Source organism: Phyllopteryx taeniolatus, chromosome 3 (assembly GCF_024500385.1).
Source record: "Phyllopteryx taeniolatus isolate TA_2022b chromosome 3, UOR_Ptae_1.2, whole genome shotgun sequence".
Lineage (NCBI taxonomy): Eukaryota > Metazoa > Chordata > Actinopteri > Syngnathiformes > Syngnathidae > Phyllopteryx > Phyllopteryx taeniolatus.
Genome location: NC_084504.1, coordinates 19,172,086 through 19,187,413, shown reverse-complemented (window position 1 = coordinate 19,187,413; position 15,328 = coordinate 19,172,086). Strand labels below are relative to the sequence as shown.

At 42.1% G+C, this 15,328-nt stretch overlaps 1 protein-coding gene and 1 long non-coding RNA gene across 3 annotated transcripts in view; one reads left to right on the top strand and one right to left on the bottom strand.

The window, feature by feature from the left end:
* Positions 1-2,136, bottom strand: part of LOC133475041 (uncharacterized) — a 28,918-nt gene extending 26,782 nt beyond the window's left edge. The window contains exon 1 of the long non-coding RNA XR_009787702.1: positions 1,671-2,136. This is a non-coding gene — a long non-coding RNA (uncharacterized LOC133475041). The remainder of the gene's footprint in view (positions 1-1,670) is intronic.
* Positions 1-15,328, top strand: part of bmp1a (bone morphogenetic protein 1a) — a 44,479-nt gene extending 29,151 nt beyond the window's left edge. For both annotated transcript variants that reach the window (XM_061767347.1, XM_061767348.1), the window contains 13 exons: positions 300-415; positions 570-672; positions 1,682-1,798; positions 2,178-2,323; positions 2,416-2,611; positions 3,506-3,631; positions 5,707-5,867; positions 6,018-6,198; positions 8,520-8,645; positions 8,751-8,878; positions 9,119-9,332; positions 11,909-12,159; positions 14,172-15,328. In XM_061767347.1, coding sequence (XP_061623331.1) covers positions 300-415; positions 570-672; positions 1,682-1,798; positions 2,178-2,323; positions 2,416-2,611; positions 3,506-3,631; positions 5,707-5,867; positions 6,018-6,198; positions 8,520-8,645; positions 8,751-8,878; positions 9,119-9,332; positions 11,909-12,159; positions 14,172-14,306 — 2,000 coding nt within the window. In that variant the 3' untranslated portion in view covers positions 14,307-15,328. The remainder of the gene's footprint in view (positions 1-299; positions 416-569; positions 673-1,681; positions 1,799-2,177; positions 2,324-2,415; positions 2,612-3,505; positions 3,632-5,706; positions 5,868-6,017; positions 6,199-8,519; positions 8,646-8,750; positions 8,879-9,118; positions 9,333-11,908; positions 12,160-14,171) is intronic.

The following is a 15,328-nucleotide window of genomic DNA, read 5'->3' as shown; positions in this document are numbered from 1 at the left end:
TTTAGTCAGTTCTCTTTTATCTTTATAACTTTTTATGTCAGGCTGCTAATTCATTTGCAAATATGTCACTCTGTTTGGCATGTACATTTGTAAATCGGCTTGTCAGGGCCTCACCAGCCATGAATCTCACCGCTCATCGCTCTTTAGTATTATAATTTAAACATGTCCGCAGTGTGGTTCCCGCGCAGGTGTTTGCCTGTCTAGTTTGAAGTCGTGGCCCGAGGTGTTTCATGCTGAAACACATGGTCACAGCTCCGGCCTTAACAAGCGGGTCCTTTTGTGTTTGTCTCTGTGGACAGGATGTGGGGACAGTCTTCAGGATAGCAGCGGGAATTTTTCCTCTCCAGGTTTCCCCAATGGGTACTCCGCCTACATGCACTGCATCTGGAGAATATCCGTCACACCGGGAGAAAAGGTGAGCAGATGGAAAATGCCAAATCCACGTGACGCTTGAAAACAAATGCTGGTCTCTGTCCATGTACAGTTACAGACTCTCTTCCAAGCTTTTATCGCAGTGTGACCTTTCTCATGTTTAGTGTCAATAATCACCTCTCTCTTGGTTTTTAAAGATCATTCTGAACTTCACCTCCATGGATCTATACAGGAGTCACCTGTGTTGGTATGACCATGTGGAAATCAGGGATGGATATTGGAGGAAGGCACCACTCAAAGGTAATTTCTATTCATTAATAACTTCATTAATCAACATCTGTGTTTTAACTGATTAATGATTGCATTACTTTTTTCTTTCATGAGACAGACAAGTTGATTATTTTTTTTTTATAGTCCAACTATAATTGCGTCTTGACGAGACTTTCGTCCAACTAAATATGATGTCAATTATTTGGCATCACATCAGAACCAAATTTATCTCAAGGCACTTTCCATCTGAAATTTTAGGAACAAGCTTCCTATACAGTGAACATATGCCCACATGAGCATGCACTTTGGCAACACAAGCAATGGAAAAAATGGCTCTGGAATGGGAACGGTTTTGATTGGACTCATTTGGTTGAGAGAAAGAGAGAGAGACAATGGAAAGTATGCAATGTGACAAAGCACACATTGTATCAACATTGGTAATAGTCGTATACTGTATAAATTCATGGTTGTAGCCTTCCATCAGTGTGATACAGTGAGGAACAGCATGACTGTGTTTTCTACTTCTGCCACTATTAATAATATCCATCCATCCATTTTCTGAGCCGCTTCTCCTCACTAGAGTCGCGGGCGTGCTGGAGCCTATCCCAGCTGTCATCGGGCAGGAGGCGGGGTACACCCTGAACTGGTTGCCAGCCAATTGCAGGGCACATACAAACAAACAACCATTCGCACTCACATTCACACCTACAGGCAAGTTAGAGTCTCCAATTAATGCATGTTTTGGGAGGAAACCGGAGTGCCCGGAGAAAACCCACGCAGGCATGGGGAGAACATGCAAACTCCACACAGGCGGGACCGGGGATTGAACCCGGGTCCTCAGAACTGTGAGGCTGACGCTCTAACCAGTCGGCCACCGTGCCGCCCTACTAGTAATAGTAGTGCTTAATTTAGTAGTGGTTTTGGTGAGAACGTTTGAGGCAAAAGTACCTACATTTCCCCCCTTAAAGTTCATAATGTCCCTCAAATTGTATGTATGAAACTTGAAATCTTGTGTGTGCGTCCCCCACCTTTGATCCAGGCCGATTTTGTGGCGACAAACTGCCCGAGCCAATCATCTCCACCGACAGTCGGTTGTGGATTGAGTTCCGCAGCAGCAGCAACTGGGTGGGAAAAGGTTTCTCTGCCGTTTACGAGGGTAAGCGCTTATTCTCGACCTCCATGCCGTAGCGTCCGCGATGTCGCTTAGCTGAGTGAACTCACACATCCGCCTCAAAGCTGCAGTAATATCCTCCTTTTCTGGCACCCATACTGCTGATGTGTCAGCCACTTCATGCTGCATTAATCAGATTTTGGCCAGCCCTCAGAATCGGCTCTATTGTTTCCAGGCCATGCAGAAGCTTGTGTGTGTTTGTCACAGAGTTATGTACGTGTCAGTGTGTGTGTGTGTGAGGCAGTTCAGCTAATCCACATTGCGAAAAGCCGATCGGTATGCACACGTTTTTATTTTCTTAAGGCACGCGTTAATCATTTTGCTATTAAGCGACTTTTTATTCTTTTCTTCCTGTCACGTGCAGCCATCTGTGGTGGGGAGGTGAAGAAGGACAGCGGCCAGATCCAGTCCCCCAACTACCCTGATGACTACAGGCCTAACAAAGGATGTGTATGGAAGGTTACTGTAGCTCAGGGCTACCACGTAGGCCTTACCTTCCAGTCCTTTGAAGTAAGGCCCCACGCTGGCAGGCCGTAATGCATGCTTTCTCCAAAATTTGGTCCACAGCCCCCCGGCCCAAAAACAAATCTTCTGTTACGTAGATCGAGAGACATGACAGTTGCGCATACGACTATCTGGAGGTGCGTGACGGAAACTCCGAGAACAGCCCCTTGCTGGGCCGCTTCTGTGGCTATGACAAACCAGATGACATCAAAACCAGCTCCAACCAGCTATGGATGAAATTTGTTTCAGATGGCTCCGTCAACAAAGCCGGATTTGCAGCCAACTTCTTCAAAGGTCAGAGTTTAAAGGTTGTGAACGCTGGAGGGAATTTCAGCATGTGTATCTAAGAAGTAAAATGTCATTACCATTCAAAATCACAGCGGAACGTTAAAGGCCAAGCAATTTTTTCTAATAGGAAATATTGAAAGTTGGATTAATCCATTCCACGTTGCATTTGTGAAACCTTTATTTCCTGTCCAAGCAGAACACGACTAAAATAAACAACTATCAATTGTCCTTCACAGCACCTTTTCATGACAAATCCTGAACAAGATCAAAGTTTGACACCACGTTCTCCACACATTAGATGGCTTAGGCAACAAAGCATGGCACTTTAGCGTTGCCCACCTGTCTTGCATACCTGCTTGCGATTGGGCTCATTTGGGCAATTTCTCTAGAAACAGTTGCCAACGGACTTTCAGCCATTTATTGAACTGGACAGTCCAACACAGCAATAGAAAATGAGAACAGTCGCCAGGAGCTGCTCTAGGCCACACACAACTCACGCAGACTAACCGACTCCCGCTCCTGATGTCACTCACTAGGCCACGTCCCTTAAAGGCACACATCCAACACATGAATACTACAGTATGTACAGTAACTACACTTAATAACAACAGTTTATTTATTTACCTTCACTTTTATTATGTTTTCATAGAATGCAATGTTATTTTTCTTTCTTAAAAACGAAATTGGTGCCTTTTGGGGGCTAATTGGCATTTCATTTCAGTGGGAAAATGTTATTTGATACACGAATATGTACAACCTTTGGGGCGTTCCACTGTACATCATTGGTTTGATTGCGCCATTGGGTTCTGTGTGAAACGCCTTGTTTGGAGGACGTCTCGTACAGCCCCATGGAAGCAGGGGGCCCAGTTAAAAGGGTCCTAACATATCTTTGTGTTTCAGAGATGGATGAGTGCTCCAAGCCGGACAACGGTCGCTGTGAGCAACGCTGTGTCAACACGCTGGGCAGCTACAAGTGTGCCTGTGACCCGGGCTATGAGCTGGCTGCTGACAAGCGCAGCTGCGAGGGTAAGTTGGATGGTGTTTTCTTAGGACGGAACTATTACATTTTCACCTTTGCAATGCTGCCAAAACCATGCCTCACCCTGGGAACACACTCATCTTGACAGAAATATGCGTGTCGAATCATGTAACCAGGTTTAAGTCGTCATCAGATCCAGAATTTGACTTTGTTTGGTTCAACATTTTACATATTAAAATCTTTCATTTTTTTTTTTTTTAGCCAGTAAAGCAGAATTTTGCAACAAATATGTGTGCTTTCACACAGATCACGTAAATTGCGTTCAACAGGTTGTGTGAGATTTTAAAGAAATGTTCCAAAATAAAGATTATCCTTAAAGCCAGCATTCAAAAATGTATATTTTGATATACTATTGCACCCTTATTGTTTTCTCCTAATGGTCTTATGTCGTGATTAAGAGGTTTTAAATGATCAAAGTGGGCTTAAAAAAGTATTACGCTGGATTTACACTGCAGGCCCAAGTGCCCAATTCCTATTTAATGCCTGTATCTGATTTCTTTTGACTATTTACATGTACATTTCAAGTGACATATATCCAAAATGGCTGACGGAACACATGAAACAACGCACATATGGAGATGCCCAAATGGCACGTAAATAGAATAGAATGAACAGAATAGTTTAGAATGCCTTTTATTGTCACTCTACACATGTACAACGAGATGGAAAGCAGCTCCTTCTCAAGTGCAAACACGTACATATGTGTAGAAAATAAAATAATAAAAATATATATTTACAACAAATGATAAATAACTCCCCAAGCATTAACACTGGTCTGTGACAACACGGAAGTAAACTATAATACAAATATTGAACGTTACACACTTTTGTTGGGCCTGGGCTGACACTTCTTCCCTATTGATTTAAATGAGGGGAAACCTCCACATTACTCCACTGGCCACCACCACCAATCTTTTGATTGTTTAATAATGGAAACAGCTTTGTGTAGCATATTTAGACAATATTTAATGTTCCACGATTTCACTGTATTTTAGATTTACAGCAGCTGTTTTCAAATGTATTTGTGTTGTTTCTGCAGACGTGGCGGGTTTTCATACATCACTAATTGGTGTATTTCGATGGCGTCAAACTCTCGTTAATGGGGTATATCCAATGTGGCAGATATCCGATACATATTTGATTTTTAATTCACATTTGGAAGCATTCTGATTCCGATCTGAAGATATCTAATTCCCATTCCATGTTTTTTTTTTTTTTTTTAAACTTCCTTGATGCACATCGAAATTGTGCCCCTTGAGAGCAAAGATTTTGAATTGTGTCACTTGAACCGTGCAGCGTAAACCGAGCCTTATATATTCTGTTCAAATATCACATCAGAAGTCAGAAAATTGCTGGATTGTCTTTGTCCGTCCATTACGTGTTTCTGCCATTTGTACAGAAAAGCGAGAAAAGCCGCTTTTACGGGCATTGTGAGGACTAATCAAAAGATAATGGAAGAAGTTGTAACTCAACTCATCATCTCAACTTTATTTACAGAGCACTTTAAAAAACAACTGCAGCTGTAACAAAGTGTAGTCCATAAGATCAAACAGAAACTCAATAAATATAATAATAATAAATTATTTGTAAATGTAAATGTCTGAAGTTGTTCGTTGATGAGAGAGAGTAACACGATTGAAGTCACCAATGACTAGCATGAGGGCCCCGGCCGGGGTGCTGAAATTGTAATCTCTCACAGTTTGCATGATTTCACACGCGTTGACTGCAAGATGAAGTTTGAATGTAAACAAACAACTGCATTGCTCTTAGTTCATTATAAGTGCTGCCTCACAATCAAACTGCACACAAAATAGCTACGTGGCTCTTTTCAATGTTTACTTTGAAAGTCGTTGCTGAACATTCCTTTTAACTAAGAATAGCCAATTTAGTGCGTAGCAGCTGTTGTTGTAGCAGTATACTACATTACATAATTCATCCAGAGCGTTCCTAAAACCACCCTTGGCAGGCCGTACAGTCAATAGATGAATGCTAAATGGATATGTTTTCCTCTTTGCAGCATGTATTGTATCTAATTCATCCCATTTTTGTCTGTCGTGTGCAGCTGCCTGCGGAGGCTTTATCACCAAACTGAATGGCTCCATCACCAGCCCTGGTTGGCCCAGAGAGTACCCCCCCAACAAGAACTGCATCTGGCAGCTGGTCGCCCCCACGCAGTACCGCATCACTCTGCTCTTTGACGTCTTCGAGACTGAGGGCAATGACGTGAGCACTGGGGTTATTATGTATCGGCATTGGGTGGGTTTGTTCTTTTTTCCTTTTGCCCCCACACACGTTTTACTGTAATCATTTGTAATCACTCGTCACTGACGAAGACATTGTGGCTACTTTACCTCGCTTCATATCGGTGCACAGGTTTGCAAGTATGACTACGTGGAGGTGCGCAGTGGACTTTCAGCAGATTCAAGGCTGCACGGGAAGTTCTGTGGCACCGAGAAACCCGAAGCCATCACCTCTCAGTACAACAACATGCGCATTGAGTTCAAGTCTGACAATACGGTGTCCAAAAAGGGATTTAAAGCACAGTTCTTCTCAGGTGAGTTCACCATTCTAGCCCCTTGGAGCTATAATCTGTCAATCCTCTGGGTCAGGGAGAGGCAACAGGTACGCAGTGGCCCTTCAATTAATTTTTGAAAATCCTAAAAATGTTTCCTATACAATACCTGATCAGTTAAGATGTAATAACACCATTCACCACGAGATGGCAGACATCATTTAGTAGCGCTTCCACCAGGTCTTCTCCATTAGAGAAGAAGAATTGGAAGCAGTTTATATGTTCAGCAAATTTAAGACAAAACTATGTAGTTAGTTTGCTTAACGATGCTGTCAGTCATGATTGATTTTGTGGTGCTAATGAGTTGCACAAGACAGACGGAGGCCCTGATAACTTTGAGAAGGAGACTCTTGTGCAATTAACAGAAAAAGCATGCTAGCATCTTACATTTCTGGTGAGACATCAGGTAACGGTTAGCCTAGCTTTGTTTAGTATACAATAGAACTGACCACGAGCTCACTGTATTGCACAAAACTTACAGTCAGGGTTTTTATGAAAAAACAAAGGGCAACGATATGCAACCCGACCGTTAAGTAAGACACATTCAACAAACTATGGGTACCATAAACACACAAATGACAATGATTAATGTCCTTATGATGGCAAACATTCAGCATTTAATGGTGCAATGCATGCTGGGAACCAAAGTTAAAGGCGAGAAGTATACTGATGCTGCCAAGGGCTGCTCTCATGGCAATCTCAAATCAGAATTATACAACAGCATTTTTTTTCTACATGCATTTCAGTATGAAATATATTAAGATACTGTGATGTACATTGGTTCGATTTAAAAAAAAAACAAAACAAAAAAAAAACAGATGCACATATTTAGGTATTAGCACTAGATAATCCAGCCTGGCTGATTGTCGTGCCTCCGTGGCGGCCATGTTGGGAAGGTCGTCATTACCATGAAGGCAATGGCGCGCTACTCGTGTTTACATTTAGACGAACAAAAACAACAGCTTTCATGTATTGTAGTATTGGTCTTGTACTGTCTGCCCAAACGTGGATTTTTCAACCCGCATATAACTTGAGAAAAGACCTTGCAGTAAATTGCAGATGTTTTGTTGTAGTTTTGACTGTGCGCACACACATACACGCACAGCAATATCAGAATTTGAACATTCACATTTTATTTTGGAATTCTTTTTTTTTTATTAATCATGCTGTGGGTAAAAAAATGAGAAGTTAATATTTACTCGGTACTTGAGTAATTATTTCACTGTGTACTTTTTACTCTTACTCAAGTAATTCTTTTGGAGGACTACTTTTGACTTTTACTTGAGTCACATTATTGTCAGGTAACAGTACTCTTACTTGAGTACAATATATGGCTACTCTACCCACCTCTGGAGCGGACATCCTCTATTGCTACTCTTTTAAGCAACATTTTTGCTCATCAGATCAGCCTGTGTCGTATTTGTTGCACTGGTCTTTTGTATTTTCGCGTTGAGGTGCTGCGGGTTGTGGCCGTGGTTGCGGTCCCAGCGGAACCGCGAAGCAAACATAACATTGGCGACAAGAGTTGATCCGCTAGTACATCTTGTATTAATTAGGAAACGGGCCTACAATTATCTAATTAGTTTACGGATGTTAATGTTCAATGCATTAAGCGACGGAGCGATGTTAGGGATTATGTCACAACACAGAATGAACTGACCTCAAATTCAGAAATGGCCAATGAAAACTGGAAAATGTTGTATTGAATAGAGTATTTTACTGGATGATGCATTTGGGCTTAGCCTTTGAAGTTGGTAATAGTGAAAAATGAAGTGAAACAGAGAATGATTTTAGTCAATTCTTTTCCAGAATGAGAGTGCTTAAAGAGGAGGATGCTGTTCATGTGGCACAGCTTGAAGCAGGCATCAGGTGCAGATGGAGATAGGCCAGCCTCAAGTTGGAGGCCAAAACAAAAAGGCAAAGAAATGAGGCAAATTTAATTTTAATCTTAAATTTGTACATCAATATGTACTTGAGCGATGTAAATAAATGTTTTTCTGTGTGAAGAAAATTTGTTTATTTTGCCTTATCGTACTGTAGTCTTCCAGATTGCTTAATTTATCTGAAAATAAAAAAGATTCTCTGCGGGGGCCAGGGGGATCCCCCCAAACGCCCCCTACAATGTTTTTTTTTTTTGGTCACCTTTTTCATGCCTTTGGTGTTTACATGTCTGGGTTAGGAAGTGCGTGGTCTGATGTGGCGCCCTGGTAATGACGAAAAACTGTGGCCCCCTCCATCATTTAAGTTGCCTATCCCTGCTCTACGTCACCCGTGTTGTCATTGTCCCGTGTGTGCGTCCTCAGACAAAGACGAGTGCTCCAAGGAGAACGGTGGCTGTCAGCACGAATGTGTCAACACTTTCGGAAGCTACAGCTGCCAGTGCAGGAGCGGCTTTGTGCTGCACGAGAACAAGCATGACTGCAAAGAGGGTATACCGCCAACAATGTCTGTCTCCTCGATCTGATGATTTAATTCCAGTACAAAGATCCATATTCCTTGCATTTGGTCGTTAACTGATTTTTAATTTTTTGCAGCTGGCTGTGATCACACAGTAACCAGTGTGAGCGGTACCATCACGAGCCCCAACTGGCCGGATAAATATCCGAGCAAGAAGGCGTGCACCTGGTCGCTCACCACCACGCCAGGCCACCGCATCAAAATAGTACGTTACACGTCATCTGTTTTACTCTGTTACAGGGGAGCGGGACCGGGCCGGACCGTGAATAGCGATAATCTGTGGTTAATCGAAGGCTATTATAATTGCATTGGGGGAAAAAAAGTTTTCAAAGCCAAAATATTCTAGACTAAGCATGGATAAATGTATGTGACAGTCCCTAATTGTGTCCTGTCAGAATATTATAATAAGTCACTGCGTTGTGTCATCATTCTTCCTCTGTCGTAGGCTTTCAATGAGCTCGACATGGAGGCTCATCTGGAGTGCGCTTACGACCACATCGAGATCTACGACGGGAAAGACGGCAAAGCTCAAAGTCTCGGCCGCTTCTGCGGCACCAAGAAGCCGCAGCCCATCACCTCCAGCGGCAATAAGCTCTTCATCCGCTTTTTCTCGGACAACTCCGTGCAGAAGAAAGGCTTTGAGGCGTCCCACTCTGCAGGTACCGATATGTATCCTGTCACACGTGGAATTTGATTGTTTTTATTATTTGGTCTTTATACGTATATGATCGATATGTGATTGAGGTGTTGACTCTTCTATAGTTCTCACTTTTCACATAATTCTACCTTTTCCACAAGAAGACAAACATTCAAATCAATGGAGAAATTGAACAAATTAAGCTCAAATTAACCATTTTTCAACTCATTCAAATCATTCTAATTACAAATTGATCAACAGTACAGCAAGTTTACCCCTATTTAGCTTTCTGCTTCCCCCCCCCCCCCCCCCAAGTTTCACATCCTACCGACATTAATAATTGCAAAGCATTTCAGTTCAGCGTCAGCTCTTAAGCATTCACACACAATTGCTCCAGAAATGCACTTTCTAGTTTAACAAGTTACACACAAATGTGGAATTTGTCATTTAGGAATTACAGAAAATTTGGTGATGTCCATGGACTTTATTCAATCATTAAAACAATACACTGCTCAACATACTTGTCAACTCCTGAAAATGGAGGTACTCTGCATAAAATGGATGTGAATTATACATGGTAGATGACATATATTTGTAAAACATCTTACAATTAAAGCTGAAAGTCCACACATAAACTACACATTGAATGTTTTATTATGACTTCATTGTGTAAAGTCCGTCCATCCATTTTCTGAGCCGCTTCTCAGGCGTGCTGGAGCCTATCCCAACTGTCATCGGGCAGGAGGCGGGGTACACCCTGAACTGGTTGCCAGCCAATCGCAGGGCACATACAAACAAACAACCATTCGCACTCACAGTCACACCTACGGGCAATTTAGTTGTCAATCAACCTACCATACATGTTTTTGGGATGTGGGAGGAAACCGGAGTGCCCGGAGAAAACCCACGCAGGCACAGGGAGAACATACAAACTCCACACAGGCGGGGCCGGGGATTGAACCCCGGTCCTCAGAACTGTGAGACAGACACTCTAACCAGTCACCACCGTGCCGCCTTGTGTAATGTCAACACCATAAAAACTCTTTGCATTTTCCCAATACTGTGGTATCCTGACTAATAACTGTAATTTGTTCCGTGACCATGCTTGTAACTCAAAGCACTCATATCTCAAATCAACATTCCCTATTGAAATGAATTAATTGCCATTAATCTGTTCCACCCCCAAAAAAACACTAAGAAAATTAGAAGAAAAATAGAACTATACAATACTGGTCTGTATAAAAACATAGTTAGAACATAATAAAATAGAATGTAAAGAAATGAACTTTTTTTTTTTCTTGATTGCTAAAAAAAAAAAATAATAATAATAATAACTTTCACATAATTTAACAATTATAGCCTTTATCAATTCCATCTGCTTCAGTGCTTATCGTAGAAGTACTATGCTTTTACTGCGCCGGCAAGTTGACTACGCTTTTTGATTTTGAGCTTTGTCAATGGACATTATCCCCTTCTTCTTCTCAGCAATAACTTTTAGGACCCATGGTTAGAACAAAGAAATCTGGCAAAATACTTGCATAAAAAAAGAAAGGGCAAGCAAAAAAACACAACCTGTGCTTTCTAAGCTTTACACGATCAGCAAGTTTAAAAAAACGATAACCGGTCACCGATCCGATCACAAGATGGAGCAATGTGTCTATTTACAGGACTCGTTCATTTATTGTATAAACTTGTGTACTGTATACTGAGTATCTTCAAGTATTCTCTAGCATTTTCGACAAAAGTTAAATATCAGTGACTTCTTGGGAGCGTTCAAGGATTTGCCACTGACATTCGGTCAAATCAACATGACAGAAATAATGGGTGATAACTTACTGTAATTAAATTACTTTATTGCAATTAAATTACTTTAACAAATACTGTTAATGACATGCTTACTCTAACTTTCTCACTATGTGTGTGTTGTCCAGAGTTTGTGCCCCGTTTGGCTTTTCCTTTTTTTTTTGTTTTTCCCCACGCTGCGGTGCTTGAATGCAGCATGCTCCCCCTTGTGTACATTCTTCAGGTGCCGATCATATTTGTTGTGTTGAAGCATTTAGAGGACATTCCCCACGACGTACTTCAGTTGTGCACACACTGCAAATAAGTTACGTGTTGTTTGTCTGACACACCGCAAAATAGTCCCGGAGGGACGACTTATTTTTTTCACCGACAAGATTACAAAAAAACTTTATTGGCCATCAGATAGTTAAAGTACTACGCCACAAGACATGTGACAAGGCTAGAAATAAACTAGCTTTTGGATCGGCAAATTATGACGTGAAAGCCGGTCAGCATAAAATGCTAATTATCGTCCGATACCGATCAAACCGATCCAATCGGTGTAAAGTCTAGTGTAGTGTAGTCACAGTGCGGTAACCACATGAACTGATAGTGGCCGGATGTTGTGAAATTTGCTGCTACCATCTAGTGGCAGAGTGTCTGAATCGTACTCGTACATCAAGGTATCTCTGTAATGTACTACACTTGCCAGGGATTCAGACTTAAATATAACTACAAAATGGCCTCTTTGTATACAGAAAAGTTGAGTTCTCTACTTGACTGTTTGTTAGTTCACCTTGACCATTCTATGCACAGAGTGCGGCGGTCGCCTGAAGGCTGAGGTGAAGACCAAGGACCTGTTCTCCCACGCCCAATTCGGGGACAACAACTACCCCGGAGCCTCTGACTGTCAGTGGGTCATCTCGGCCGAGAAAGGCTACGGCGTGGAGCTCATCTTCCAGACCTTCGAGATCGAGGAGGAGGCCGACTGCGGCTACGACTACATGGAACTCTTTGACGGCGCTGACACCAAGTCTCCGCGGCTGGGTCGTTACTGTGGCTCAGGGGTGAGGAGAACAACTCTTTTCTAGACAGTACATCATTCATTCACAGTGGATATAAAAAAAAAAAAAAAATCTGACTACACCAAGATACAGTAAATCATTTCAAAACATTTTCCACCACTGTGACTTATAACATGTGCAACCCAATTGGGAAAAAAAAGAAATATTTTAGCGAGGGGAAGTAAAATTAAACTGAGATAATATGGTACCACAAGTGTGGTTCAGAATTAACCAGTCACAAACAATTGCATGTAAAATGAGAGTCGGCACACACCTGCCACCATTTTTCAAGTGCCTCTGTTTTACCCCGAATAAAGTTCAGATGTTCTATTTCATTTTCTTATTTTCAATTGAGTTGTACAAGGTTATAGGTCATCTTAATGGCGGTAAAGGTTTTGAAATTATTTAGCTCACTCTTTCTTTTCTTTTTTTTTGTTATTCTGAAAACCTGCCGCTTGAACAGGGGTGTGTAGACTTTTTATATCACTGTATCAAACGTTTTTCTGAGACTTACTTTTCACTCTCCCACACATACAATTCAGCACCAAAACATTTGATATTCACCACACAGGTTCTTTGGTTTCTGATCTTTTTACATAACAAAGCATCAGTGACTAGGTGAAAGTTCAAGGTCACAGCAAGGTCAAAAATGCGAAACTGAAAAAGGCAAAAGGTTTCCCCAATTTTTATCACATCGTCCGCAAACCTGGTGGTAGATTGCCACTCCCCCCGTTGAGTTTATTGTGATGATTGATCTTGACCTTAAGAATATCACCTAAGGTTAAAGTTCACCAGTGATGAGGTCAAAAATATTTTTGTGATAAACCCAATTGAATCATATGTCAAATTAAAGCTGGCGACGAATGCTTTCTAGCTCTGTCATTATTTTGGCAGTGCGCCCTCATAGGACGATGTAATAGAATAGAATAAAATAGAGCTTTATTGTCACTGTCACAGAAACAAATGAAAATCAGTTAGGCATCTCCCAATTTACATCATTGAAGTAAACAAAGTAGCTTTTTTTTTTTTTAAATACAATAAGCGCACTCCATTTACCAATAAAGCAGGGGCGCGAAAGGTGAACGACATTGTACCGGGAGTGTCACTGTAAACCCATTTTAATGTAATAATACTTCCTTATTACACAATTCCAAGTATTGTTCAAAGTGCTCCTGTGGGTTTGGGAGTGTCACCCATGATTCTGTCATAACCTACAAATCTCTTTGGCATTCACGTCTTAAGTGAGACGTAATCGTCCAGGTGCCCGGAACAATGAGGCCAGTGCGGAGCGAGAAGATGTCATTTACAAAGTTAAGTAATAGGCTGCTCACGCCCGCCAGGACCCGAGGGGTTCGAGCTGCGCCTCAATGGAGCTTCCTTTTATAAAACGTTGTCAAAATAAACTGACACAGTTCAGTGCCAAGTAGAGTGAAAACTCATTATAGTGATATCCATTCATTTTTGTACGGCACTTGTCCTCATTAGGATCGCAGGTGAGCTGGAGCCTATCCCAACTGACTTCGGGCGATGACCTTCTTATTCCCCCAAAGAAATGTATATAGAGCATGTGGCAATTAGAACTCTGATTATTTAGAATAATGGCAAACTATACACTGGAGAGTAGCGGATTAGCTTTAGCATGAATGACTGAATAGTACAGGGACTCTTTTTTTTTTTTTACTGTTTTGCGATTTCATGACATTTCAAAAGATCGGCAGGTGCATATGTGGTGGGAACGCACGCAGTTCTCAGAAACGTTTCGACCGCCACTGTGAACAATGTCCGCATTTTCCCATAAAAATACAAATGCATTTTCGGGGTGGAGGCATTTGAGCAAATTACTTAATGAGTAAAAATAACTGAGCATGTGGAAACTGACAAATAGTATTTGCAGAAAAATATGAAATTGACAAAATTTGGTCAAAGGGATTACCAAAAGCTATGGTTTAGCTTTTACTAGAAATGCAGTCAAAGAAGCCGCAAATTCACTGTTTTTCTCTGTGTGTCCCCCAAAGCCTCCTGAGGAGATCTACTCCGCCGGCGATTCCATTGTAATCAAGTTCCGCTCGGACGACACCATCAACAAGAAAGGATTCCACGTGCGCTACACCAGCACCAAGTTCCAGGACACGCTGCACTCGCGTAAGTGACGAGCGGGGGCCGCAAGGGGCCGCGCGGGGCAAAGGGCCACCCGGAGGGGCCCCAAGGGGAGGCTCCCGCCTAGCGCTCGGAAACCTTCGGCCACCCACGGCAATCAGACGCGACAGATCAGCCGCAAGACCACCACCAAGCGCACCTCAGCTCCCAGGGGCTCCAGCTCCACCCGCAGACTGTGAGGAGTAAAGCCATTCTGCAGTACACCTTGTTTTTACCTTTTTACGCTTGGGCTTTGGCGGACAGCGGCGGCTGGGGGGGGAGTTTATTGACTTAACCCCCTCCCACCCCGGTTCACTCAGTTTTTTTTTTTTTTTTTTTTTCTATAGTTTTTTTTTTTTTTTTTTTTTTTAAAAAGGTGCCTCCTAACAAATGGCACAAGGAAACCAGTGGATTCTCAGGACCCGTAGGAAAAGGCAGGCATCAGCCGGATCGATTCCTGCTCTTGTCACGCCGCACCCTCATCATCATCATCATCATCATCATCACACGAAGGACTTGACGTGAGGTGTTGGCCATGTCGTGGGAGAGCAAAAAGTGTACACGGGGATCAACAGCAGCGTTATTTGTAACGAGCGACGCGACGGCCGCACTCTCACTGTTAGCATTAACAAAGGAACATAAGGAAGCTCATTAAAGGACTAATCAATGAAATGTGGTCTATGGTCTTCTGGTTGGTCATTACTGTACCTCCATGATGTGTCAAGTGTGTGTGTGCATGCGCGTGTGGGTGTGTGATCCTTCAAAAGGGAACGTGCTTTTTTTTTTTCTTTTTTTTTTTCCTCAGCTTGAACCAGTTAGCACTTTACAGTGAATTGTTCCAAAATCATTGAGCTTCTATGGATTTTTGTGAAATGCAATGCCAGTTCACTTATTTTTAAATGCATTTTATCTCTTATTCGAAAACTGTTTTTATTTTTATTTTGAATTGTTTTCCAGTCGCTCCATTTTAGTTCCTCGGGCATACTTGAACATTGTGTGTGCCCTGTGACGTGGGGTAATAAAGATATGACTTATG